Genomic DNA, 27,018 nt, shown 5'->3' on the forward strand with positions numbered 1-27,018 from the left:
ATTTTTATTTCAAGGAATTGTATGGCATGGCATAAGAGATGGTTGCTGCAACGCCTCCTGTTGATTTGTTTGGGAACTGTTGTTGGGCGGGAAAAAAAGGTCATTCTCTCACCCTACGGATCATGGTTCGTGTTTTTTTTAAAAACTTGAGTCCTCTGATGGCAGTCATCCCTTCTTTGTTATGGTACTCTTGTGCTTTGTATTCCTCTACGTCCTGTCCATCTGTATAATAGTTCCTCTGTACGTTCGGATATTAGTCAAAGTAAGGCAGTCTCACCGTTTGGTGGTAAGGGAGACTAGGTCGGACAACCAGGCATTTCTTATGATGTTTGTAGTGACGGTCTTTTTTCTTTTCACCTGGCTTCCTTATCACGTCATTTATTTTATTATCCATCGAGTTGTTTCAAAAGAGAACGACGTGGCAATCGAGTTGGCAAAATCGCTCGCGGTTCTGAACTCCATGGCCAACCCGTTTCTCTATGCTCTTCTCGGGAGGAACTTTCGACATCAGCTAAAAAAGATGTTTTGCTGCAAACAGCGGGAGAACAGGAAACATTGGAGACCAAAGAGCGAAGCTTCGACGGACATGACACTAACAAGACATGTAGTAGAAGCAACAGAACATGCTATAGGACAGGCAGATGTGACGGAACAGGCCCAGGATACAGGTGGGACAGGACAGGCCCATGACACAGGTGGGACAGAAAGGACCAAGGCTACAGACGGGACAGAAAGGACCAAGGCTACCGACAGGACAGAAAGGACCAAGGCTACCGACAGGACAGAAAGGACCAAGGCTACTGACGGGACAGAAAGGACCAAAGCTACTGACGGGACAGAAAGGACCAAGGCTACTGACGGGACAGAAAGGACCAAGGCTACCGACGGGACAGAAAGGACCAAGGCTACTGTCGGGACAGAAAGGACCAAGGCTACCGACGGGACAGAAAGGACCAAAGCTACCGACGGGACAGAAAGGACCAAGGCTACTGACGGGACAGAAAGGACCAAGGCTACCGACGGGACAGAAAGGACCAAGGCTACTGACGGGACAGAAAGGACCAAGGCTACCGACGGGACAGAAAGGACCAAAGCTACCGACGGGACAGAAAGGACCAAGGCTTAACTGACGGGACAAGACTGGCTACAGGTGGGGCAAGACAGTCCCAGGCTACAAATGCGATAGGACAGTCCCAGGCTACAGGTGGAACAGGACAGTCCCATGCTACAGGCGGGATATGACGTGTACAAGGGTACAAAGGAGACAGGCCAGACCTGGTTATTTTCGGTACTACGTCATGCAATTGCCAAAACTCTGTCTATCCGGAACAAAAGAAAAGCAAGTTACATTATGTTTTCCATGCCAACTATCATAATTCTTCATGTTCTCGTAATGTGTGCACAGCCTGAAATTATCAGTGAAGACATATATCCGTGCATTCTAAGGAAACATAGTTTATTTTCCCACTCAGAAACCGCTTAATAGAAGAAAGGTACACTATGCTCTCCATATGTAAGTTAAAGATACCCCACCATTAATTTTTATCTGATGTAGTTACCAAGGGTGAACACCTATTAACACAAAAGTGAACAATTAAAAGCACTATATGTATATAAATGGGGTTTATTTCGAAAAACAAGCAACATTGTCTCAAACATGGCAACCAATACATCTGAGTTCAAACAGTATTTTCCAAATTAACGGTAGAAGACTTTCACGACAAATTAATTAAAACATATACAGCGCCAACCATGAAAACTTGTGAGACGATACCTATCCGTCAAGAACAGTGAGCTATAAAAACAGACAGTAGCGGAATTAGGTGCTCCATACTAGAAAACAGTACGAAATTGTGCAAAAACAGGCATGAACACACTGCAAATGAGCCGGATCATTACATCTACTTGTAGATTACAAGTCTTCTTACTTTTGTTGAAAGGTACACTTGCTATTCACTATGCTTCTTTTTAGTATCTACATGTACATACATATTTTTTTAACAGGGACAAATATGACTGTACAATGCAGTTTGTGTGCAACATCTTCCCACTTTTGCAAACAAAAAGTCATACGGCTAAGTCTATAGATTTTTTATTTGTAATTCTTGGGTCTATATATGGCTGAGCAGCCGGGAAATATCAAGTAAACATTGTTTACTGTAGATTATCAACTGGATAGAGATTGCTTTCCTAAATTAAAATACTTTTCTGTTAAGAAAGTTAACTAATGAGTCCTACTAATAAGCCTCCTAATGTGTTGATTAAGTTTCATGATTGACTGTCTGCAAGGATAGAACATCCAAAGTGTATGAAGTATACTATCTTAATTTGTGGTCATATTTTTGAGTCCATATAAAAGCTAGAAATATTTAAGGTCAAACCTTACTTTGATATAGGCAAATATCTGATAATACACTGAGTTACTTTCTGCTTACCTTTAGTCTAATTTTCAATGCCAACCAATGTAAAATGAACACTTTGGTTGGATACCAATCTGTCAAAGTGAGTATTTGCTCCAAATTGAAACCTTCCTTTTTCATTCACTTTGATTTATCATGCTATGTATTACAACCATATACAAATAAACATGTGCGGAATAGACAGAGGTATCAACTTTCCCAAATACACAACTTAAAACTCTTGCCATACTGGTAGGTGTTGATCATGACTGCCTTTGACTCTGTTGGAGAACAATATAAAAACCGTGTAATTACTTCCGATATGCCATTGGTTTGATGCTGACAAGTTTCAAAGTCAGTGATTTTATTTGACAGGTGTGGGCAACAGAGTTACAGTATTGTAGTTATCTACCTGAAACAACAGAGCTACATGTATATGTGCATTTTATTTACCTTTGAAGTGAGCACAATCAGTTACTTCTCAGCCACTGGTGCTTCCTTCACAGTTGTTTCTGAAATATAAACAACAAAACATTTTAATCTACTACGCAAATGCACAGTGTTATTGATTCAACTGTTGTGTAAATTATGAAATGGGTTGTACCAGAACACTCAATTGAAGAGCAAATTCAAATACAATTTGACTTGTTATCTCATTGTAGCACATAGAACTGAAAAATACCTGGGAATTTCTCCTTCAAACCATCCAACACACTCTGCAGCCCTGCCTGTTTTAGAGCCTTCATCAGCAAATCTATGGTTGCAAAGTTCCCTTTCTTCCGTTTCCACTTTCCCAGCATGTGCCAGCAGCTTTTCTTATTGTCACGGTTTAGTTCGGCAATGTTTTGAATGTCTGTCCATGAGAAACCAAGAAAATGGGCCAAGTCCATCCAGTCAGTGCTTGCTTTTTCCTTGATGAAGTAGATGTAATCAGCCATACCTGACATGCACCATGGACAAAGACAGTAATCATTTTGTAAGTGCTGAGTGTTGAGTATTTTTTCAATTGTGTTCTGCACTTCTGCTTCCCTTGTACTGGGTTGAATTGAACACATACTCTTATGGAGTGCCTTTATTGATAATTATTTTTGATAAGAAGGTTATGTTTTCGGGAGCATTCTTATCTGTCTGTCTCTTTGTCTGTGATGCCTGGATGGATTGCCTTGAGATTTGAGGGTAGGTCTTGATGAGACCTCGAAATGATTAGATTTTTGGCCCTGGGTGGAGACGATGATGAAGTGTGTTTGTCATTGATCATCATTATCCAGCCATACTAGCAAATATTAACCAATAGGTATGGTTTATGTGTACATGTGTACAATCATGTGACATTGAAAAATCCTACTGTACTTGTCTAATTGAGCTATATGTCCAACTTTGTAACAACTGTAAGTGCCAATACCTGATTTCTTTTTGATCGTCCGTTTGACTTCTGATGCAATTGTTGGTCGGGAACCGGATGCTGCTCCCTATTGGTAAAATAATTCAGTGACATAATTGTCAATGAGTCTTTTCTAATGATTAATCTAAATACAATGCTATCTTTACATACTTTGTTCTAAGTGTTGTGGGCTTGACTTATCAATCAATTTGATATTATTTGTCAGTCATTGAAGAAACATCAAATTATCTATCTTTCTGGTAATAAATGTAGCCTGATTAAAATGGCACCCCTAGCGGCCGACCCCACAATTGCCGCCGCCCTAGGAGGAGGGGGTCATTAACCCAGGCCAGTGAGAGCTTGTGTAAACACAAACTAGTAATAAATGATACATTGCTGTATTTTTAACATTGTCTACAAGACAGCTTTAAATGCCATAGCTGTATTTTACGTCTGTAATAGTTTTTTTTTTCATTTGATCCAATATAAAAGAATGTAAGTACCTGCAGGTGGTCTTCCATCTGTCTAGCCGGGAGTACTTTTATCGAAAGTTCACACAGAAAGATTGAGCTGGGTTGCTCTTCTGGTTCTTGTTCCTTCCTCAGAACACTGCATACTTTCTTTCCATGGGCATTTACTCCGACAGAAACGCGAGGCAAGGCATAGAACGTCACAAACCCCTCTCCGTCTAAATCTGTCTTGCCTTTGCCTTCTTTCTCACCTCTGACTGTGATATGGAGGAGGTTATGTTTTATCTGACTGTGGAAAGTTATTTGCTTGTCAGCCTTGCCGAACTGTGCGAATGACACGTTGCCTTCTATGTTTATTCCTACCTTTTGGCCTTCACACAGCCTTACTATTTTGCTTGGTACTGGAGCCTTGTAACCAGCACGAGTCTCTTTGTCGTCTGTGTCACTGACTTTGCAGCATTCTATGAGGAACTGATTTTGGTTGTCCTCCCGCTGCATTAGCATGAACTGTGCATCATGCTGATGAATCCAATTGCAAAGTGCCAACGGAATCGGTCCTATTTCCTCTGATTTGCCACCAGCCTGCATATCGAGTATGATATGGCTGAAAGATAGAATTATTTGAAAATATGAATAAAAAGAAGAAAAATATGTTGTTTTTTTGTCTGCAATTTTCAAATGCCGGAAAGGGTGCTAAATCTCAGTCTACTAACGGTACTAGACTAAGTACAGATTTTACCCTAAAACCTGCTAAAATCATGATGTCATCATGATGACTGTTACAAAATGTTCAGTACCTGGAGGCTTCTGTGACGTTGAACTCAACAAATTCTCCAAGGTCTCGGATGTTGACATCATCAGTCACATCTGTCCACTGGTCTGTCCCCTCCTCAGATGATGTCACACGCAGTTCGGTGGCGCCACCTTGTGGAACCTCCATGTAGTGCCGAGGATGTGGCACTTGCACTGTGACTGGCTTGTTGAAGTGTACTGTTAACTGATCAGCAGCTTCGATCTTCACTATCGGGCTGGTGCAAACAAGGCTGTGGGAAGACTGGTCCCTGGCCTTCATGTCCTCCAATACTTCTTTGGAAATTTCTTGAACCTGTTTTTGCACATAGGATAATGATTCAGTTACACTTAAGGGTACGACAGACAAAAGGAAGCACAGTAATTTGTTTCAGATGAAGACATTTTCCGTTAATAGTACAGTACGACAATTATTTCTCCAAAGGAGAAGCAAATATACACATCAACATTGATACCCTTTTTATTCTACATGTTGGTATTGAAGATTGTTACCTGTAATTTCACTTGAATCGGCGTGCTCACTGACTGCTCAGGGATAGTGATTATTACAGTAGGCTGGGTTGATGATGTCACTGTGACTCCTTTTGTAGATACAGAAAAGTGGTCTCGTTTGAGTTGACTGATGACAGCAAAGATGGCAAAGTGATCCACGGTAACTGTGATATGCTCTTTGCTCTGAAATAAGAAAACAAAAGAGAAAACCTCAAAAGTCATAATCTATTAGACAGAGAATCATACAAAATTTGTCAGATGTTTCATGATGCAATCTCTCAAAGCTGACAAGAATTTTTTTTTCCACATGCCTTTCTGGTTGTTTTGAGTTCTCTCCATTGTGACATGTCTTCTGTGACCCATATGACTGGTTCCCTGGTGTCACCTGATAACGTGCTGTTGTACGGCAGACGTACAGTGACAGGTTTGAGGAAGGTTGTTCCTTGTGGGCCCAGCTCAATGATGTCACTCACTAACATGTCTCCATCCCTAAGAGACAGTGTGACGTCATTGGGGTCGATGATCCGACAAGTGATCACTGTTTGCATGGTAACGGCTCCAGGTGGCACACTGACGATACAGGACGTGGTTTGTAGTTCACCTCCTTCTGCACCAATGCTGAGGCTGTCACCTCCTTCTGCACCAATGCTGAGGTTGTCACCTCCTTCTGCACCAATGTTGAGGCTGTCACCTCCTTCTGCACCAATGCTGAGGTTGTCACCTCCTTCTGCACCAATGCTGAGGCTGTCACCTCCTTCTGCACCAATGCTGAGGCTGTCACCTCCTTCTGCACCAATGCTGAGGTTGTCACCTCCTTCTGCACCAATGCTGAGGCTGTCACCTCCTTCTGCACCAATGCTGAGGCTGTCACCTCCTTCTGCACCAATGCTGAGGTTGTCACCTCCTTCTGCACCAATGCTGAGGTTGTCACCTCCTTCTGCACCGATGCTGAGGTTGTCACCTCCTTCTGCACCAATGCTGATGTTGTCACCTCCTTCTGCACCAATGCTGAGGTTGTCACCTCCTTCTGCACCAATGCTGAGGCTGTCACCTCCTTCTGCACCAATGCTGAGGTTGTCACCTCCTTCTGCACCAATGCTGAGGCTGTCACCTCCTTCTGCACCAATGCTGAGGCTGTCACCTCCTTCTGCACCAATGCTGAGGCTGTCACCTCCTTCTGCACCAATGCTGAGGCTGTCACCTCCTTCTGCACCAATGCTGAGGCTGTCACCTCCTTCTGCACCAATGTTGAGGCTGTCACCTCCTTCTGCACCAATGCTGAGGCTGTCACCTCCTTCTGCACCAATGCTGAGGCTGTCACCTCCTTCTGCACCAATGTTGAGGCTGTAATGGTTGTGACTGAAGTCAGTACTTAAACTTAGTATGTTTAGAAAAACAAAATAAAATCATTCTTGATGGCTTTCATACATTGTCAAAAATGTATGTGTTATGATTCTTGTCCTCAGTTATCGTTTATTTTGTTCTATTGTACAAATGTACATTTGTGCAGTACTTTTAAAAAGACTTTGAATGTTGATTTTAAAAATACATCCGAGACCAGTGCTCAAGAATATCAAAAGCTTATGTATTCGACCTACCTCTTTATCAGTTGTTGCGACAGGGATGAGACTTCTTCTGGAGTAATTTCTGAATGTGATTTAGGTGCCTTGCCATCCTACAAAAAAGCAGTTGTTAGTAATTAACAATTTGTAAAAATTGATTTGATAGTGTTTAATATTACGAAATACGGATTGAAATTAATTAAAAAAAAAAACAATTTATGTTATGGAGTTTTTCAATCTGTAATAGGTATTAGGTTGAAACAAGGTTTAAGACCTTCTTGGTTGAAATTTTGATTCAACCCCAGACCTATGATATATGTAGTCAGGCCATACAGAGTAAGCAAATGCACCCTGAAAGTTGTAATATATGATAACATTCCAAACCTTATCGTCCACCAGTGTCCCAGGCTTAAGGAATTCAGCAATACCATAATGTTCTCTCAAAATGGCCATACGAAATGGGGTGACTCCATACTGTAACAACAGGGAAACAAAGTAGGCATCACAAAGCACTAAATATCTAGATCCTTATGTATACTGAAATTTGCACGTTAAATTATCCTTTTCCATATTTCACTCCATACCACAGGGGGGAGTGAAAAATACTGCTTTGTATTGCTGTATAAACAAACTGTCTTCATCAATTCATTCAATCAATCTATTATTCATCTTTTTTCATTCATTTTATAAATACTACAACCTTTCCAACAACAATATTATCTACATGCCATACCTTATTTTTGCTGTCCACCAGTGCTCCAGCATTAAGGAGTAGTTCAGCAACTCCCATATTCCCCGACTCAGCTGCCATGTGAAGTGGGGTGTCACAATACTGTAAACAAATAGAGTAAAGTCAGCCTGACATACTTTATGACAGGTCTGCCATTGTATCTCTCATCATAAACATGTACAGATAACATCAAAAGAATTGTCACTCATGCCTGGTGTACACCAAGCAGTACCTTATTCCGGCTGTCCATCTGTGCTCCAGCCTGAATGAGGAGTTCAGCAACACCAACATGTCCACTCTCAGCTGCCAAGTGAAGTAGGGAGCACTGTTGCTATAACAATGTGACAAAGAGTCCAAGTCATTACCTCATTACCTACATTTTTAGAAGCATTTTTCGATGTGTGTGTGTCTGTGTGTGTGTGTCTGTATGTGTGTGCCTGTTTTTCATAACGCCATTTTGATTTGATCATATAGATGACATCCTCTGGGAAGCCCAAAACTGATGCGAGCGCACAAATAAAACAAAATTTGACCAAAAAAAGTTGCCTTTAGTATGAAATCTAAGTGGCAAGGTTGGACATGGGACTAAACACAAATAGTAATATTTGGTATACCAACAATAAAGTGTAGGGACCGATACATTGTATTGTAAAAATCAGCTGAACGGGTTTCGCCAATTAGAAAACGGACACACTATATCGGCAGTCGATTTGGCGCTCAGCAAGCCAACAAAATAACAAGAGCGAAGTCAAGTTGAGTTTACAGTCATTTCTACCAAGTTTCTACAGTCAAAGGTAGAGAGGTAGCTAGCCTTGATTACATGAAGATAGGATCTTAAAACACCAATGGGAGTTGGATATTCCATCAAATAGATTCCTTTGTAGGACCCTTGTTTCGAGTATTGCCTGCCCAATCACAAGTTTTCAAAGAGAATCATGTTCAGGTCCGGACCTGGACCCTATCCTCAGGACCTGAACCAGCCCTGTACCTGAATTTTTTGTACTGATACCCACCCCTACCAACAATAGATTTTTCAGTTTTGCACTTTCACATCTTATTCTTTGACTTAATTTTTACTTTGGCATTCTATGACATTAGTATCTGTTTTCCGATACTTTTTTTCAATCTACGGCATAAATGTGCTCATTCTACAGCTGTTTTGTACGATTTGCAGTAATTGCTTTTTATTGTGGAAACAGCCGAAAAGTGATGCGCATGTCATCCATATAATGTCCATGTCGTCCATTACACATGTAATCAAATCAACATGGCCTAAAGATAACTCAAGAATGGCTGAAAGGTTTTGTTTGTATTGAAACATCATCCAAATTCAGGCATTTTCTCCCTTTGACAAATTTGACCCCAGTAACAATTTGACATGACACTATTCAACTTGGTAAGGATCAGAGGACTGATCAAAAGTGCTTGTTGGTAAGTGCTTCATTTTGTGTATGGAAGTTTAAAATTGCAACATAATTTGACATTTGCCTTTACCACTGGAGACACAGAATTCAATTTCAATTGAGTTAAATGCAATCTAAATAATATAATTTATATAATTTTTTTGCAATAGAACTAGAGGTTTGTCAGTACTTACAAGTACTAGTTTACAGTTTACGTCCATTCCATATTGAAGCAATTGCGATACACGAGCCACATCACCATTGCAGACTGCATCAACAAGTTCCTGAAATTTAAAAAAATCAAGCTTTGTAGACAAAGATAATATGCAATAATCCATGCCACACATACAACACATGTCGTAAAGGCTAACATAAGTCATGATACTAAAGGGTGGCAATTAATATCGGTTCAGTGAGGTGGCAGTAAAATTGGGGCATTGGTAACACAAAGGAGTAGAAATAAGTGACTCTAGTGTCCTTTAAAAACACCATGATTATATCATTTCCTGCAGTATCTGACTCTTGTTACATGTACTTTCTATTTAGAATGAACAAGTTAGTCACTTTGTCAATATTTTCTCCCAAAGCAGTCTCACAGACTAGTCTATTGTGAATCGGTCAAATGACCGTATCGCACTGAATGTGATTCGGTCATTTGATATACTAAGAAGTGTCAAGTTTCATAAGTTCAATGCTCGGAGACGTTGAATGAACAAAAGAACAATAAAAAACCTTAAGTATTTGTACCATTTTCAAGTAATACATTTTAGCAGATTTATCTTTTCTAGTTTCAAGTTGGTTCATAATTATCATACATGCAGACTGCTCAAACATCATTTGCTGGAGGTTTTAAGGTGTATGATAATCATCAGGATGGAAATGCTCATGTAACTGCTGATGCCAACCTTTGCACGTATTTGACTAGGAATCCCAAATCAATACGTGGTATACACATAGGCAAGCGTATAGGTAGTTAAACACAAGGAATGAAAAACTAGTTCAGCTGTTAAAGTTTGTTGTATGATTTGGACATCAATGGCTACAAAAAAACAGGCCTACAGTCGCAAGAAATTTTGCTAGGCTATTCAAAGTAAATGCCATACTAGTTTTACACTTTACCTTTTCAGCGACCACAGAGGACATCTTTGACTTGTAAGGTTCTTTAACACTTTAAAGTTTGCCCTCAGACACAAATGCAGGTGACAAGAAGCCGGCAGGTATACTGGTAGCTGGGACAAAGTTTTCCTCTAGCTGGCCGCCATTATAGTTCCTCTTTTGGTCACGTTTGTGTGACCTCATGGTCATGACTATACTTGGACCATTCCAATATGATTTAGTGGGGTGCTGCATTTACGTATTGATGTTCTCAAGTTTCACAATGAGTTCTTCAAGTATGACTATGTAGTATGATAAGTACCATTTGTTTAAATTGGGATACATTGCATTACTATCCAATTGTTTCATGCAGCAAAATACAGAGAAAGAGCCAGATACACATTTATTTTAAGTTTAGTGGTGAGTTAGGGGTTTTTGAGTCTTCACTACCTGCTGGACAACTGATAATTTAGTATACACATTTATCGCAACATTATTATCATAGCGTCGTGTATGCAGTAGTTATTGATGTATCTTATGATACACTGATATACATTGTATACAGTGTAAAGGCATACAATAAGATATCATCTAACGCAACACTAGAACTAATGAGTAACATAAAGATTCCTCTTTGTTGTACTTGTAGGAAGGGGAGGGGGGTGGAGGGTCAGAGACCTTATGACAGACTCCCCTGCAATATTGTTACATACATTCCTTCATAAAGAATGCCTGCCAGGTGAAGTCAATCCCTTCAGCATTTTCTCAGATGGACAAGGCCATAGCTGAGGAGGACATTGTCTATCTCAGCAATCTTGGTTTCTCAAAGTATTTGATGTCCAGGCCTGGTGTATGGGGGAAGAGAAAAGAGAAGTATACTGCTGTAGAATATTCCGATTCATTCTTTCCAAAGATCTTCCTTGGAAATCAGTGACTTGGTTAGCTGAAGGGACCACACAATCTGTAAAAGTGCTGGTGATTGTGCGGCTGTCAAGATGTCAGACAACTGCAGATGGAGGACAATGGGTCTGAAGCTAGCCTAGAATGGCTGCCACTGGACTGTGAAATTGTAGGACAATGATAGATATAGTAGAAGCCGCTTAATTGCACACCCCATTTGCCAGTGCATTTTGTTCAATTATCCGAAAGGTGCAACAAAGCGAAGTGATTAAGCTGGACCACACCACAATGGGATTTGAGGATTTCGTGCAAATAACAGAAGTGTGCGATTTTCCATTGTGCAATTACATGTAACTGGCTTGTACTGTACTGTAAGTGCATTACGTGGTGGATACATGCTTCTATGAATATTGTTATCTGTTGCTTTGTTGACTTGATTATGCACTGCTAAGATCATGTTGAGGCTGCCTACCTTAGATTGTATGGCTTGCTGATACAAACCAAATGATTTTAAGGCCATCTATACCACATTTGGTAAAGCTGGATCTCCCTAACTGAGAACCACAATCTGACCCACGAGGCAGAAAAACAACAGAAACTAAGGCAGTGTGCATATCTTTATTATATGTCTTCCACGTCTTCACAAATACTGGGGAGACCGTAAATTAAGACAATGGACAAGTGAACAAATTGAGATTAATTATTACAGCCCCCCTGAAACCCACCGAGCCTTTAATTTAAAATCCCCCCCTCATACACCCACACTACTGCACATGGAGCACCAGGACAGCTGGACAGACAGGTGTGTCCAGGTAAAACAGGTGGGCCCAGGGTACACAGGTGTTCTGGGGTTACACTAGGTGGGCTCTAGTCCTCATCTTCCTCCTCTGACTCTGTGTGGGGAGAAAACAGAATGACACTTTGTTTTAGTTTGTTGGCAAACTTGGATGTACAAGACTATCAATTATTTTTACACAAAATGATACAATAATGTTGTGACAGGATTTTTATAACCAGTTTCCAGCAAACGGCCAAGGACCAAGAAATTAAACTTGTATGACCTAAGCTATGACACAATAATTCTCTTGTCCTTTTAATGACTCACTAATGCTAACAGTAACACTGTTGTTTTCCCTGTCCAAATGATTTCTCTTTCCAGTCAGTTGTGCCAGATCCAATTTGATATATTCACCAGAAATTTTGGATTTGGATCTGTGCAGCTTTTAGCAAGTCACTACAAAATGTACTCCTATGTGGTATAAAATTTCATTGATGTAACGACAACCCCAAATTAACCCACCTTCCTCCGCGCTCTGGAGCCACTCCACTAACTCCTTGGTCTGCTCCAGGAACACTGACCGGCCCTTGGAGGAGTGGCCGTCCTTGTGCCACTTCAGTATGGCGTCCTCGCTCAAAACGTCCGCTGGAAAGGCAAGTAACAAGGTTCAAGTTTGCGTCTAATTTCTTAACCACACTTCTTTAGCTTTACATTCATGACTAAAACGAACAATTCTAAAAAGAAAGGGACTAAAGGATGACAAACTGGGCAAAGAATGTTGAAAGCTTTGAATAGTTTTCTCTTTTCAAATCTTCTGTAATAACTACTTTCCTACCTTTTTCAACTTTTTGTAGATGTAGTTTCAAACACATCCCATATCAACATTTCCTTTGATAGACATACAACCTTTTGGTGAAGTGTTTAGCATTCAGTGCGAAGAAACAATCTAATATGTTTAGGATCTCTATAACTATGCCCTCTCAGTACAAGACACAGCCTCAAACAACCCCGAGTTACTCTAGCAAGTGAGGGAACCTGGTAGGTACCAGGGCCTGCTGGCAACAACACTTGCAAGTCAAGAGAACAACAATCATTCTTTGAATTTTATGTCATTTGTATAATTTCAAACCTCTTTTTTGGTTATAGCTCAGGATAGATAAATGTACAGGGCTGTAATCTGCAATTTGAATGAAACCTGCTAGGTGATGCTCATGACCAGCAACAAGCTAACCAAACAGAATCCTGCTCAACAAGTTAACCATGCAGAATCCTGCTCACCTTTGTAAAACAGGACAAGTATTTTGTGGAACACCTTCATGAACTGGATGTTGTCGTAGCAGTAGTTCTGTATTTTGACCAGAAGGTCCAGCTCCGAGCGCCCCTGGGTGGTGAAGGCTGCCAGCAGAGGGGCGTAGGCCTGGGGGTGGAGAGAGAACATCATTTAGCAACATTTGTAACAGGTACAGTGTATGGAAACTTGTACCATATCATTGATAACATACTTTTTTGTACGTTGATGAAGGTTAGACATCCAGGTAATAGGACACTGACGAAAGACACTGGATAGCTGTCTGAAACGTCTGACCGTTTCCAAAATCATATCCAGCTGCTTGAGTAACTGCTTTTTTAGCATATTGATAATATCTTACAATTCTAAAGCACCAATCTACTTTATGAATCACAGTAAAGAGAATATGACTCACTCAGAGGCATACCTTCTCTCACACTCTTCATACATAATGAAGCATGTCTACAATCAACCCTGCCTTGTTACAGTGAGCATCAGGTCAGAAACTGTGTAGATCGATCAGGGCTTTAGCCAGCTCGAAATTTTTTTCCGTCAGCCAATTACAATCGTCGCGAAAACCGCGAAAATTAATTAGAAGGACTGAACTGACACCTTGAAAAACGGGTTTTAATGAGATTATCGTATGCGAAAGGGCGCCGACACACATTGTCAACAATCATAACAATAGCAAAACAAACACTGTGTGGCTTTTACAGCCGTGGACGGCGTCCCCAAGCCGCCTGTAGCTTCCACCAAGGATTTTTGTCCGTCAAGGTTGACGGATTGGTTTTAAAATTTTTCCGTCACACGCAGCAAATTTCCGTCAATTGACGGAAAAAGGGACGCTGGCTAGAACCCTGAGATCGATTGAAGTGGCAAATGGCTCTGCACGCAAGCATACATACACGCACCCACGCACGCACGCACGCACGCACACACACACACACACACACACACACACACACACACAAATCGCGCACACGTTCCCAAGCACATGCACGCACAGTCACCCACACACACGGACACACTGTATGGCGAATCATTACTTGAAGCAGCCCTGGACAGTTGTATCAACAAGAACCGGTAATAGTTTCTATACAATTGTATATATAGAATACAACACGGTGTATTCCGTATCACCCGAGGTACCAGCCCGACTGCGGGTCGGATCGCACGACGGCCGAAGGCCGGAGGGTGATCCGACCCGCGGGAGGGCTGGGACCGACCCATCTGAGAAAACCACTGTTTTGATGCGAAATGCGCCAGAAGTTGAACAAATTTGTTGCCCTCGAAAAAAAAGCGTTGCAACAGTAATGTTCCAACGTCCGAATCAGGTATTTGAACTTTTGATGGCGCCGTACTCGGCGCACTCGAAACAGTTCGATTTATTCGAATGGAGCCCGTGTGATAAGCCCGGGCCGTACGGAAAGTTATCAGCCGGTCCGGAACACCCGTATCGAATGTTTTCGCGTCACAGGTATGACATAAAAAGAGTTACAGGTACTACTGATGACAGACAGTAGAGAGGTCCCACCTTCAGAAGCCGGATGGCCTGCTCTGCCACCAGATCCTCCTTCTTGTTCCACTCCACAGACTTCATGACAGAAAACCATACCTAGGGTTTCAAGAAAATCACAAATTAACAAAAATGTAGCCTTTCTTATTTTAAAAAAAATGTTGATAACAGCTAAGAAAGTTGACCACCAGGTATAAAACCATGAAGTTTGGAGAGTAATATTAAAACAGCTTCTTATCAATTTCTTATGGCAAAAAACAAGCAAATTAAGCTACCTTCCACCCAGACCACCAAGAAATGTAGGACAATAACACTTAGCTTTTTTTTTTGGCAAGCTTTCCAAAAAATGAAATTGAAAAGAAAACTTCTAGGGACTCACCAGAACGACCACCTCATGCTCTGCTAGCTCATTCTTCTTCATGTAGTCCTTCACATAGAGAACAATCTGTACAGGAACACAAGAGCATGCAAACATTAGCACTTCATACTAAGGTTTTCACATGTAGACACACCTACTGGATATGAGTTAAAATTTCTCATCCTATCTCATCTATCCTTAAGTTTAAATATTTGACAGTTAGAGCACCACTGAAGATCCGACAACCAGTTTTTTCTGCTCTTCTTAGTTTTCTGTTCTTTTTAATGTTTCCCTTAGTGTCATGCCATTCTCTGGCATCATCCATCTCTTCCCTGGACGGTCACTGGAAGACGTTTGAGGGACTTTGTAAGATCAAAGAAAGATCACTGGAAGACATATGGGGCTCATTGAAAGATCATTAGAAAACCTTTTGTCTGGAGATCATTGGTAAGACCTTTATTGAAAATTTAAAAAAAATATCAATACATGACCTAGAAGATCATTTCAAGAATTGGTGATCACTGATAACTTGCTGAAAGACCACCTGACACAGTGAGGGATCTGAAAGCACAACAGTTTTGCCTGTGGAATCCTCATTTCAGCAGCTTCTAGTTCAGCTGGTAGGTTGTTAACGAGGGAGGAAGGAACTACAGATACTCACAGCAGGAATGCCATTGGCCAGCTTAAGTAGAGATACAAACATGATTGTGACAAAGAACAGGTGTATACAGTACAGTACAGCACAGGAGAGACAGGGTGAGGACTCCCTAACATGTAAGGGACAGGTTCTATAGTATGCTTAGCACAAGGAGGAGGTAGAACCCTACAAGCTGGTGTACCGCAGCAGAATAGCTCGCCTAACAAGTCTGCAAGCTCTATAGGCCATTTGCAGTAGTGATACTGCACCAGCAAATGTACACAGCGTGATTTTGTAGATCAATGTCCGCAGGCTATTGACTACCAAAGGTTTCTTAAAAATGCTCATCTTTCTGGTGATTTTGAAATTTGGTTGAGGATGGTTAACAAAGTGATTAAATTGTTCATTAGACTGTTCACAAGATGATTTCAGCCCTGAAAGTTCAGCAGTCTAATATTTAAGTTGACAATGTTTATTTGTTTGTTTACCTCCTTGACGTCGTCCTCGTTGGAAATCATGTCCGCCAGTTTCTTCTGCAGCTCCTTCTTGTATGCCACATTCTGTTGTCCCTTCTGTGTAAACAAACAAACAAAAGTAAACAAACAACTCAGTTGTAACTGAGGTAGCATACAAGAACATGTCAATTGTTTTGCTTTGCTCTTGTGGTAAATTTTAGTGGGATGTAACACAGTAATACATGTTTAGGGTCTCTATAACTATGCCCTCTCAGTTCAGGACACAGCCTCAAACAACCCTGAATTACTCTAGCAAGTGAGAAAGGAGGGAACCTGGTACTGGTACCAGGGCCTGCTGGCAACAACACTTGCAATACTGTCAGAAAACAAAAAATAATCTTTCAAACTAGCGTCACTTCAAGCTTGCTGTCAATATTACTAATGCTAGCAGATTGAGATTTGGGTATCACTAAAACACACAAACACAAAAACACACACATACACAACAAAGACAATACTTTACTCCCCAACAAAACAACCTATGAAGTATAAACTAGTGTCTGCACCTGGAAATCAGCGACTGGCCCGAGACCAGCTGTGCGGAAATGGGACTCCAGGTGCTCCTGAGAACGTTTGTTGGCTGGGAACAGCTCCTGTAGGTGAAGAAAAAACATTCAGAATTAACTGTCAAATCTTCTTCAATTGATAATCATATTGAACCCAGGGCTGTCTCCAGGACCTGTCATTCCATCCCAGGACAGAGATTTGCTTGTTTGGAAGGGGAAAAATTCACCCAGTCTGTCCAGAAAATCTGAACGTCACGACACAAAATGAGCTCCTAAACAATGAGCGTGATGGAAAAAAAATTAAAGCCGGAGACAGCCCTGACTCAATTATTCACAGCTAAAACTAGAGGTAATAGACTTAAAACAAATTAGTACTGTTCCTAAGAACCTTTCCAACAAAAGCTCTGACTAAAAATTTGGCATTTGTATGACTACAATGAACTGGTTTTCCAATAGCTAGCCTGTCACATTTACATGACTCAATGCTTGAAATACAGCCTGCATATGCAAATTAGTTGAGGTAGAATTGGAGCTGTGACGGTATTACTTACCTAGAACAGTAGCATCACATTTGGCCAGCAAGAGTTACAAAATTCCTTACATTTTTCAAACTATTGTTTTGGTTGGACTAAATAGGCAAAGAAACTAACTGATACAGTTATGATTTGTCTTGTGCTAGCAACTTTGAATGTTACCTGCATTGTTCTAAGTTATTTTGAGCTCTACATGTCATTTCAAGACCGTGTCACTTGTTACCTTTCAGAAAAAATGCAGGGCATGACTAAGGGGGCGTACTTACCGGGAGTCGCTGTTCAATGTTGGCGCGACGCAGGCAGGAAATCAGATGATTGACGTCCTTCTCTGACAGCCATGTCTTGAACACAGCGGTCGCAAAGTCAAGACCAATCCCTGCCGAAGGAAAATACGAACTTTCTTTAGTCCCTCCCCTCCAACACATATTTCACAGTTGACTCATTTTTGTATCTGTATTACCATTGACTCAATGCTCAAACTACTTTAAAAAAGCTTAAACCATTGAATTTTTTATCTACATGGACATATAAATTGATGTATCATTTTGTTTTCCTGTAACATGCGTAAGATTAAAACATACCGTATCAAAAGTGTTGTGTATGCAGAAAATAAAGTAAATATGTCGTGGTCAAACAAAAGTAAGAAACTGATCTAAAAGAAAAGCATGCCCACTCTAACAGTCTTGTAGCTTTAGGAAAGAAACCACATTTTTGTTTGTTTGTTTGTTTGTTTGCTTTAGCAGGATGAAATGCATGTGTCCGACAGGTCAGATATTCTCAAACGTTTTTCATGGTCATCCAAGAGGTTTGTTATCATCATTCCAAATCCCAACATCACACATCAGAGGCCTGCAACACACAGTCCCTCTAAAAGGGGACAACAAATTCCACGAAAGTACATCCTAGTGTAGTAGCATGTACGGACAAATTTTCCTTCTATACTGCACTCGACTCCAAGACTGACTACAGCAAATAAATTCAAAAATAAAATAAGAAAAGCAAAATCTGCTTCAGTGTTTGTGTTGCAAGTGATAAGAACTTAAAATAGATATCTTAACTATCAACATGAAACTACCAAAATGTAGTCGCAAATAACCTACAAAAAGTGAGTGTTTCTTTCTAAACATTCAAGGACAAAATGAGCTAGCTAGCATTGATGAATCATCAATAAACTACTGCTCTATTTTGTCTGACTCCAACACATTCATATACAAATGTACATGGTAACCAGCCCCTCTAGCTGTCCTGCTACTTTCTTCATTGTTACGTCAACAACACAGGGTGTCTGTAACCATGGTGACAGCCATCTGGTGCAGGTTGTTGACCTTATGTGTTTGAAATGACATGGGAGGAAAAGGGGAAGAAACAGAGCAACCGTGACGGGGTTGGACAAGTCCACTAGTCTGATTCTCCCGGGCAAGTGAAAGTGCTGATTGGGTAAGCGCATGTTCTATCCCGCTTGCCAAATTGGGCAAGTAAGATTTTTTCATGAGTGAGATTTTGATATAACGTTATTTGTTACATTTGATAGTCATGGCATCAAGCATTGGTGAACACAGAAAATACAGTCAATACTAAAAAGAATGGCATCGCTGGAAGTGAAAATACATAGATTTTCTTTTTTTTTAATTTCTGGCAAGTGAAGGTTGTTTTGGGTAAGTAAATTTTTCATGTACTTGTCCGATAGGTCAAGTGAATTTTAGAAATCTTGTTAAACCCTGCTTGAAGTTAAAGACACAATATTGCTTCATGGCGCTCACCTTCTTTGACCAGGTTCTCATGGAACAGGCTGGGGAGAATGTTGGCCGTGACCTGCTGGTTTGCGAGCACCACGGCCGTGAAGGTCGCCAGACGGGCACGTTCCTCGTCGCTAAAACCCTTCAGGAAGATTAGGACCTGCCAAGGAACAAGGGAACACCTAAGGGTTGTTTCAGACATTTACGCTTCAGGGCGTGAAATACCACCTGCATATGCAGGTTAGTGCAGGTAAAATTGGAGCTGTGCAGGTTTTTGGTGTCTACCTGCACCTAACCTGCACTGGTCCATGTACTGGGTTTAATACATAAATGTCCTATGATGCAGGTGTATATGGATTGTTATTAGCTGCATTGACTGTTACCACCTATAACGTATAAAAGAAAAAGTGATGATCCTATAATTTTAGTACTTACTAAATTCAGAGTGGTGCAGGTAACATTTGTCTGGTACAGGTAATTTTTTATGTCGAGCCCTGCAATGGTTTTTCTATTTACAGCTTCCAGATAATCCATCAAGCCATTGGAGGAGTGCCTGCTTCCCATCTGACCTTACCTTCTTCATCTCATCTTCAAAACTCTTCTCCAGGTACTTGTAGCGCCGAATCAGCTTGTTAAAAATCTGGATCAGAGAAGAAAAATATATCAAACATTGCTATACAGTAAGATGTGAAACAGGATTAATTTCCTGTGGTTTACCATCAGTCTTTTGTATCACATAAAAACAAAACTACAGATAAGACATATGAAAACTGGAACTTCTGTTGCAGTACAACAGAAAGCTGCAAGGAAGCCCACACTTCGTTTTGCAGAAACCTACCCACACACCTAATATCAAGATCTATCTACAACTCCTTTAGGTATGCTACATTTACAAACAAACCTACAAACACACACAAAACATTTCGGCAAAACGTCTTCGCAAAAGTAATACTCGTGTTCATGCCCATAAATAGGGCAAGAAAGCAAAGTTTTGGTGAATGCTTCAGTACTGTGTGTAAAAACCATTACACTGCAGAAATAGCATTACAACAGTGAAGCAAATAATCTTGTATAAAGTGTTCTGACCTCAGCCTGTGTACGCATGGCGGCCACGTCGTCCGGTGTGGTAAACACACACACGTCCACGCGGCATGTCTTTGTCTTGTCGGCATCTTCTATCAGCGAACCGCCAGGTGCTAAGATAAAGAAAGCATGCAGTGTAACACATTTGTAACTTAACTGTTTCCCTCTGAACTTTTACAGTTTCTGTCTATCGTGAGCTTGTTAGTTGGTGTATATAGATGAACCCAACTAATGTGGATACACCCAAGTTGTCCAACTGTTAATCTAGCAAGTCAGACAAGGAGCCAGGTCCAGTAGGGGGGACCAGGTCTTACTGACGTTTGCATTTCAAAGTTTATTAAAAAAATTTCTAACATCTTCTTATGAAGGTAAAGTTCTTGGAATACACTGATTCTACTGGTAATGTTTTGGGAATGATGTCATCAAGGCATAATGAATTTGACAAGAGAACTTGAAATAACTAACTAACCTGCAAAACCCAGTTACAGCTCTACATATTTTGTTTACACAAATAAAATCTGTTAAAAGAATTGAAGAACAAAAATTGTTTATAAAGGAATAGAAGAGGTATCTAAGAGAACTTACCTAACATGCCCCCAGCGATCAGGATATCGAGCAGGGTCTCGGCATAGCGCCGGTAGTCAAGGCGACTGCCCTGCTTGTCTAAATAACGGGAGATGGCCTCGAGGTCGCTGCCCTGCTCATTAAGACCTTGCACAATCTCGTCCCGAAAGGCTGTAGGCTCAAATGTCTTTTTTTCATCTGCAACAAGAGTTAAAAACAACATGAAAGGTTAGAGTATGCTATGTACATGTAGTCAAAACCTTTGTCATACTGTAAATTCATTCACTCTCACTGGGACTTCATTTTGCAAGAGCAGTTTTATTTTCAGTTGAAGCAATCCTTTGTTCAATACAGAGTACAAATACAGAGCACAAATTTGTGGCATCATATTTTTGCGATGAGAGGTCAATGGAATACTGCAAAAAAATAAAACCCCAGTAAATGTTCCAAGATCAACAGTAGCAAATGATGTGTGTTTTCAATAAGAATTCAAATCAATCAAAACCAGCCTGCAAGTGATTTGAATCGAATTTCATATCTTTGTTTCTGCATGTCAAAAAGTAATGGAGCCATGGACAGCATTTACAAATAACCTACCATATTTCATAATACATGTATTATTTGAATGGCGATTCTTAGGTTTTGCATTTGCAACACTTCTACACTAAAGAACTTCTTTCCTTCTGTTGTACTAGTAACCAGCTTAACTGGTCAAAAAGGATCATGGTACAAAACCTGTGTGTTTAACACACTGGATATAATATCCCTATTAGTCGAAGGCTTGCTGAACAAGAATGGTTGTTCAAAAATCAACTAGGCAATACAAATTAAATCTTTTGCTTAAGTCTAATGCTAGGTTAGAATATCAACTTGAAAACCGAGTCTCAGGAAAGTCTATACCTTGGTAAAGAATTTGAGTCAATAGTCAGAATCAGATGCAAAGACTTCGTGATAATGAGAAAATAGTGTATTCACAGGGGCTTAAGTTTGCAATTTCATAATTTCTCTATGCCACATACTTAACAGTAATGGAAACATTGGCGGTTTCAAATTTGCGGTAAGAACCAGAAAACAAAAACACAGCAAAATCTGATGAACCACAGTACCCTATCCCTTACACAATTTGCAATGATCTGTCCCTATCATGTCAGAAGAGATGGAAAGAAACATTGGCGGTTTCAAATTTGCGGTAAGAACCAGAAAACAAAAACACAGCAAAATCTGACGAACCACATTACCCTATCCCTTACACAATTAGCAATGATCCGTCCCTATCGTGTCAGAAGAGATGGAAAGAAACACTGGCGGTTTCAAATTTGCGGTAAGAACCAGAAAACAAAAACAAAGCAAAATCTGACGAACCACAGTACCCTATCCCTTACACAATTAGCAATGATCTGTCCCTATCATGTCAGAAGAGATGAGTAGAAGAGCAGCTTGCACTAATGCACCTGCCCATTAAAACCCACTCTGGGGACGGGGGAACCACTAATGCTTCCAGCCAAGGTTACACTGTCATTGCTTCATCATAGCTCGTTAGAACATGTAGGCTTCATTTCTAACTCGCTTCATTCATGCTTGCTTTGTAACAAAACATGTATATGTACATGGTGGAAGAAATAGTCAGGCTACCATACTTCTTAAGTACTTAATTTGAAATTTTTACTTCATTTTCTATGAAAATCTTACTTTACTTTCTCTGAATATTCATCGAACACGAAGGTTTTTCGTCGGAAATCGGGTTTATGAATAGATATTCTGTCATACTCATACATGTACATTTTTACAGGTTACATGACCATTTTTAAAGCAGAAAACATCTTGTACATCCTGCTATTTTTGCCAGAACGATTTGTAAAACTAAAGTTCATACATAATTCTCAGAGACAGTCGTAACGATATGTACATATTCTTCTTGTTAATCCGTCTGCATCACAGACATCATGATCACAGACATCACGATGCACATTTGAATGGAAAAGTAAGAAAACTGTATTTCTCACAATACTACTGTAAAAGCAGTTGTTCCTATTTTTCTTCTCTTTACAGAATGAAGACCCATTTCCTATAAACAGATTACAATACTGAAAATTGGAGATGTTCTCTAGTTTGGTACATATGTCTTCTGTCAGGATGACAGTTTGAGGTTAATACACCAATAATATGGTAACATTACATTGAGTCTGTGGTCGAGCTGTCTTGTCCAGTTTGAGTGGTCATCACTTGAACTGCATGCAATAATGCAGTCCTGTTTGCATTTGATGTCCCTATGCCTTAACAAAAGTACTAGAAATATACCTTTTTGCAACTTGGCTTTATCCATCATTCTTATCCATTCACCTACTTTCAGCTGAAGGTTACTGTAATTTGTAAATCATGAAATGTCATGGTGGCTCTATTTTTTGCAGGTTTTGCAGAGACCTCTTCGCCATAACACCGCTATAGTTCCTTGCAATGTATGACTACTGTACCACAGAATTGTTTCAACGGTTGAACTACAAACTTAAAACACTGCAAAACTCAGCTCTGTACGAGAATCTATATATTCCAGTACTGTAGCATGTTTTGATAGCCTGGTGATCCAGTGGGAGGGGGGCACCAGGCAGTACAACACGCTCATTTCTCTGGCACACAGCAAGAACCCAGCTTCAACAGTGAGTGAAGTCAGGCACACAAACTCAGCATGTGCCTAGTCTCCAAGCAGACCCTACGGTGCCTTAGAAATAGTATCAAAGCTGGCAAAATTAGTATAGCCGGCCAAAGGGAGATAGCCGGCTAAGGGAGTCAAACGGGCACCGGAGGTCTGCCTACACTGAAACAGGGTGGAGCGTTTCTATTCAACAATGGTGTCGCTGCCCCACCCTGTTGTCAAGTGCTAATTACTTTACGAGCGACTTACACTGGACGAAGTTAGTGATAGCGCGCACTTCCCAGCGGTAGGTTCGCGCCAAATGGCGCCGGATTGAAAAATTTGACAGCATCGCAACGTAATAGAACAAGCGCCACAATACATAAAATATCTAGTTTAAAATCGATTTGAAGTCTGATAATAATGCCAAACAAACTACAAATTTCGATATACATATATAATAACACCAAACTAACGTTATGAGTTTTAAAAACATGCCGCCTGATCGTAATCCTCTCTGTTATGTTTGGATGCGGTAGAAAGAACCACAACAAGCCAAGCGCGCTGCCATTTCTGTCTCCTGAAAGTTTATTTCTATTTCGTTCTGCGATTTTGTAATTTCGTCCGGCAAAAACTGCGTCAAGGACCAGATGTTTGTTCCCGGCTAGCAACTATGGCTTGCATTGGTAGCATAGGGATTTCCCCTGACCGGTAGCGATGCCGACAAAGACATCCTTGCCTTCCAGAGTGGCCAAAATGGAATCGAGCTGTGCTTTCTTCGGCTCGAATCCCCATACATCGCGGAAAACATGTCGTACTCTGGCCTCCATTGTTGCCGGCATTTTAAATCTGCCGGTAACGGTCATCGTAGGTGACCCGTGACGTGAGACGGTGCAGGGGCGCACGAGCCATCCCAGGCCGGGAGGGCAATTAACACCTACTCGGCAAGCACAGTTTAATAGGCAACAAATAGATGCTAATAGCGTCAGATCAGCCCGACTGAGGGCAGACCCTGGTGCCGGTATACCAAGTCCCTGGCCAGCTTTGATACTATTTCTAAGGCACCGTAGGGTCTGCTTGGAGACTACATGTGCCATGTTAATTACCATTAACACCAAACTGATCACTGATCTTTTGGTCCAGCTTTAATAGTTTTGTCCGACTCATTGTTTAAGGGTTATTAATTTTTTTTTAAAGAAATATACATTGCCATCAATTTCATGTCATAAAGTTTTGATTTTCTGGACAGATAGACGGGATGATATTTATTTTCCATTCATTCAGTGACTACACCATCTAGTGTAAAGGGGAGGAGGGGGGTTTCTTACCCTATACCCATCTTGTGACATATACCTACCCCGTTTTCTGGTCCGGATCTTTTGACCGCCGAGCGTTGGCTTGGGCTGCTTCTGACTCATAAAAATTCTTGCTGCAACAATAAAAGATACAATTTTAAACATGTGCTAAAACCAAATAGAAATGGCACAAATCAAATACCAATGAACATTTGTGAACTGCAAGAAAAATAACGATATCTTAGACAATATCTAACACAAGTCATACCAAGTGGTTTACTTGGTATTACATAAACATCAAAAATATTTCTTATAATACTTATTCTGGTTTATCACCAAGCCATTTGTCTGAAAGATATTCATGCAAATAGGAATTTTATTTGAAACAACATTTCTGCTGACATACTGCTAACTTATTTTATTCCCTTCCATTGACACATTTTGAACAGTAAAAGCTAATAGAATAATGTTCTTTGTTAATGCTACGGCCGCGTGGCGCGTTGGTACACCCGATCCCTCGATCTCGGAAGTTAAGCAACGCGACGGTCCGGACAGTGCTTGGATGGGAGACCAACCAAGGACGTCCGGATTGCTGTAGCCTCACGAAGCTTTCCACGAAATCGTCTTCCGGGAGGGACGTAAAACGGGGGTCCCGTGCTCGAGGAGGTGCCTCGACCACGTTAATCAGCCTCATTACTCATAATGGGTACCTACTGGCTGGCAAAATACACCTGGTGATTATTATTATTATTATTAATGAATGTCAGGAAAAAGCAAACTCAGACTTGTTTACCTGTTTACCCTACCCAACTACCAGCTTGTCCACATGTGGCCAGTTTACCACACAAAAATAACACAACTACAAGAAAAATTGTCCTTGTGATGAAATTGATGAAGGGTAGACATTTTTTTTTTATTTATAAATAACTAATGTTTTAAGAAAATGTGATATTTGACCTATTCTAGATGCTTCTTTCAGACCGCCCCCCTCCCCCATTCAAACAACAATTTGGCTTCATCATTTCGTGCTGGCGTGCAGTTCAGAGTCAGGGACTTCTCAGCTTAATCCAAAACTATAAAAATATGCGACAAAAGGAATCTGATCACTAAACACACAAATATAATCGTCTAGAAAGTTAGAAAATTGCAAATTTGTTAACAATGAAACCGTCATGACAAAAAAATGGAGCAACATCTAAGACAAGACTGACGGCAGCAGTCTTGAGGCATGTTGGTCGGACAAAAATTACAGCAAAATTTCCATCATTCCATTTCTTCAACTATTGCGGAAAACAACATCTTCAAACTCTCCTTTCTTACAATAGAGTTTCTAAGTCTTAGCTAAAAGAGTTCATTCATTTTTCCAACCAGTATCTATGGCCAAGACGCGCAGAGAAAAACGACTTCCGGCTCGACACACATGCTCGTCGGAATCACCAAGATATCGAACAATTTTGCCACCAAACGTAAAATCCTGACCCTCCCAGACAATTATCATGACATCTTCTTTGAAAGAAAAATCGTAAAAGCTTCGTCACGGTGGTAGAAATGGGAATATTTGAGGGAATTTTGGCACAAACTTACCAGTGTTTCTTCTTTGTCACACAAACTATGACAAACCAGGACTAAACGTGACTAATTTTGCACACGGCACCACGCGGGAAAATACTGCGGCACCATGGGAAATTTCTACGATAAAAGCCATCGATGACTGGGGTAAATTTTATCCCAAGGGACTCAGAAAAAAAGACACCTGTTTAAATAATAAAAAATAAAAGATTAATTGGATTTTAGAAATGAAGTAAGCTCAAGATCTTAACAAAAAGGAATAAAACGGAAAGGATATGCAATCCACCCTCGTGTATCTATTGAATTCTCTGACTTGAATGATCATGAAAGACCGAAGAGATGCACTTGTCATATTCCGTCTCGTTCTCTCAAATCAAGGACTAAAGCATATGAATTGCATTGTTTTGAAAGGAAGACACGGAAGACACAATGTTACATCTTGAAAAACATTAATAATAATAATAGCCTTTATTGCACATTCATGCTTGTCTCTACCAGACTCCGAGTCGCTGGAATAAATCGTAGAAATGGTACAAATAGAGGAGTATGCCGGCCAGAGGAATATAGCCGGCTAAGCAACAGTAACGCGACCGCGAGCTAGGATCGCGAGCTGTTCCCTGGCCGGTTATATTCCTCTCTATTTGTTCCATTTCTACGAATACGGTAGTACGATTTTCCAGCGATCCGGAGTCTGGTAGAACACAGGCATATAGATACAAAAGGTAGTAATGCAGTACACATGGTTTCTAAAACATGGATTCTAAAACTA

At 40.6% G+C, this 27,018-nt stretch overlaps 3 protein-coding genes across 4 annotated transcripts; 1 reads left to right on the forward strand and 2 right to left on the reverse strand.

The window, feature by feature from the left end:
* Window positions 1-460: 460 nt before the first annotated feature.
* Window positions 461-1,126, forward strand: LOC118403545. The gene has a single exon (XM_035802278.1). The coding sequence runs from the start codon at window positions 461-463 to the stop codon at window positions 1,124-1,126; it is 666 nt and encodes a 221-aa protein (XP_035658171.1).
* A 1,747-nt stretch (window positions 1,127-2,873) lies between these two features.
* Window positions 2,874-10,390, reverse strand: LOC118403546 (ankyrin-3-like). Its single transcript, XM_035802279.1, has 11 exons — window positions 10,367-10,390; window positions 8,077-8,175; window positions 7,848-7,946; window positions 7,499-7,588; window positions 7,151-7,227; window positions 5,864-6,896; window positions 5,553-5,735; window positions 5,048-5,355; window positions 4,232-4,854; window positions 3,082-3,339; window positions 2,874-2,911 (listed from the first exon to the last, which is right to left on the reverse strand). Exons 1-11 carry the CDS (start codon window positions 10,388-10,390, stop codon window positions 2,874-2,876), a joined length of 2,832 nt encoding a protein of 943 aa, XP_035658172.1.
* Window positions 10,391-11,841: 1,451 nt separating this feature from the next.
* On the reverse strand, window positions 11,842-26,393 carry LOC118432753 (basic leucine zipper and W2 domain-containing protein 1-like). 2 transcript variants are annotated; one of them, XM_035844366.1, is made up of 14 exons: window positions 26,265-26,393; window positions 24,743-24,814; window positions 20,778-20,954; window positions 20,196-20,305; window positions 19,684-19,749; window positions 19,134-19,269; window positions 17,640-17,749; window positions 16,841-16,927; window positions 16,308-16,391; window positions 15,204-15,269; window positions 14,843-14,923; window positions 13,299-13,437; window positions 12,543-12,665; window positions 11,842-12,135 (listed from the first exon to the last, which is right to left on the reverse strand). In XM_035844366.1, exons 2-14 carry the CDS (start codon window positions 24,801-24,803, stop codon window positions 12,110-12,112), a joined length of 1,266 nt encoding a protein of 421 aa, XP_035700259.1. In that variant the 5' UTR covers window positions 24,804-24,814; window positions 26,265-26,393; the 3' UTR covers window positions 11,842-12,109. The 2 variants fall into 2 exon arrangements, with proteins under 2 accessions (XP_035700259.1, XP_035700258.1); XM_035844365.1 differs by lacking the exon at window positions 26,265-26,393 and adding an exon at window positions 26,049-26,193.
* Window positions 26,394-27,018: the final 625 nt, after the last annotated feature.

This window comes from Branchiostoma floridae, chromosome 16, assembly GCF_000003815.2.
Source record: "Branchiostoma floridae strain S238N-H82 chromosome 16, Bfl_VNyyK, whole genome shotgun sequence".
NCBI classification, from domain to species: domain Eukaryota; kingdom Metazoa; phylum Chordata; class Leptocardii; order Amphioxiformes; family Branchiostomatidae; genus Branchiostoma; species Branchiostoma floridae.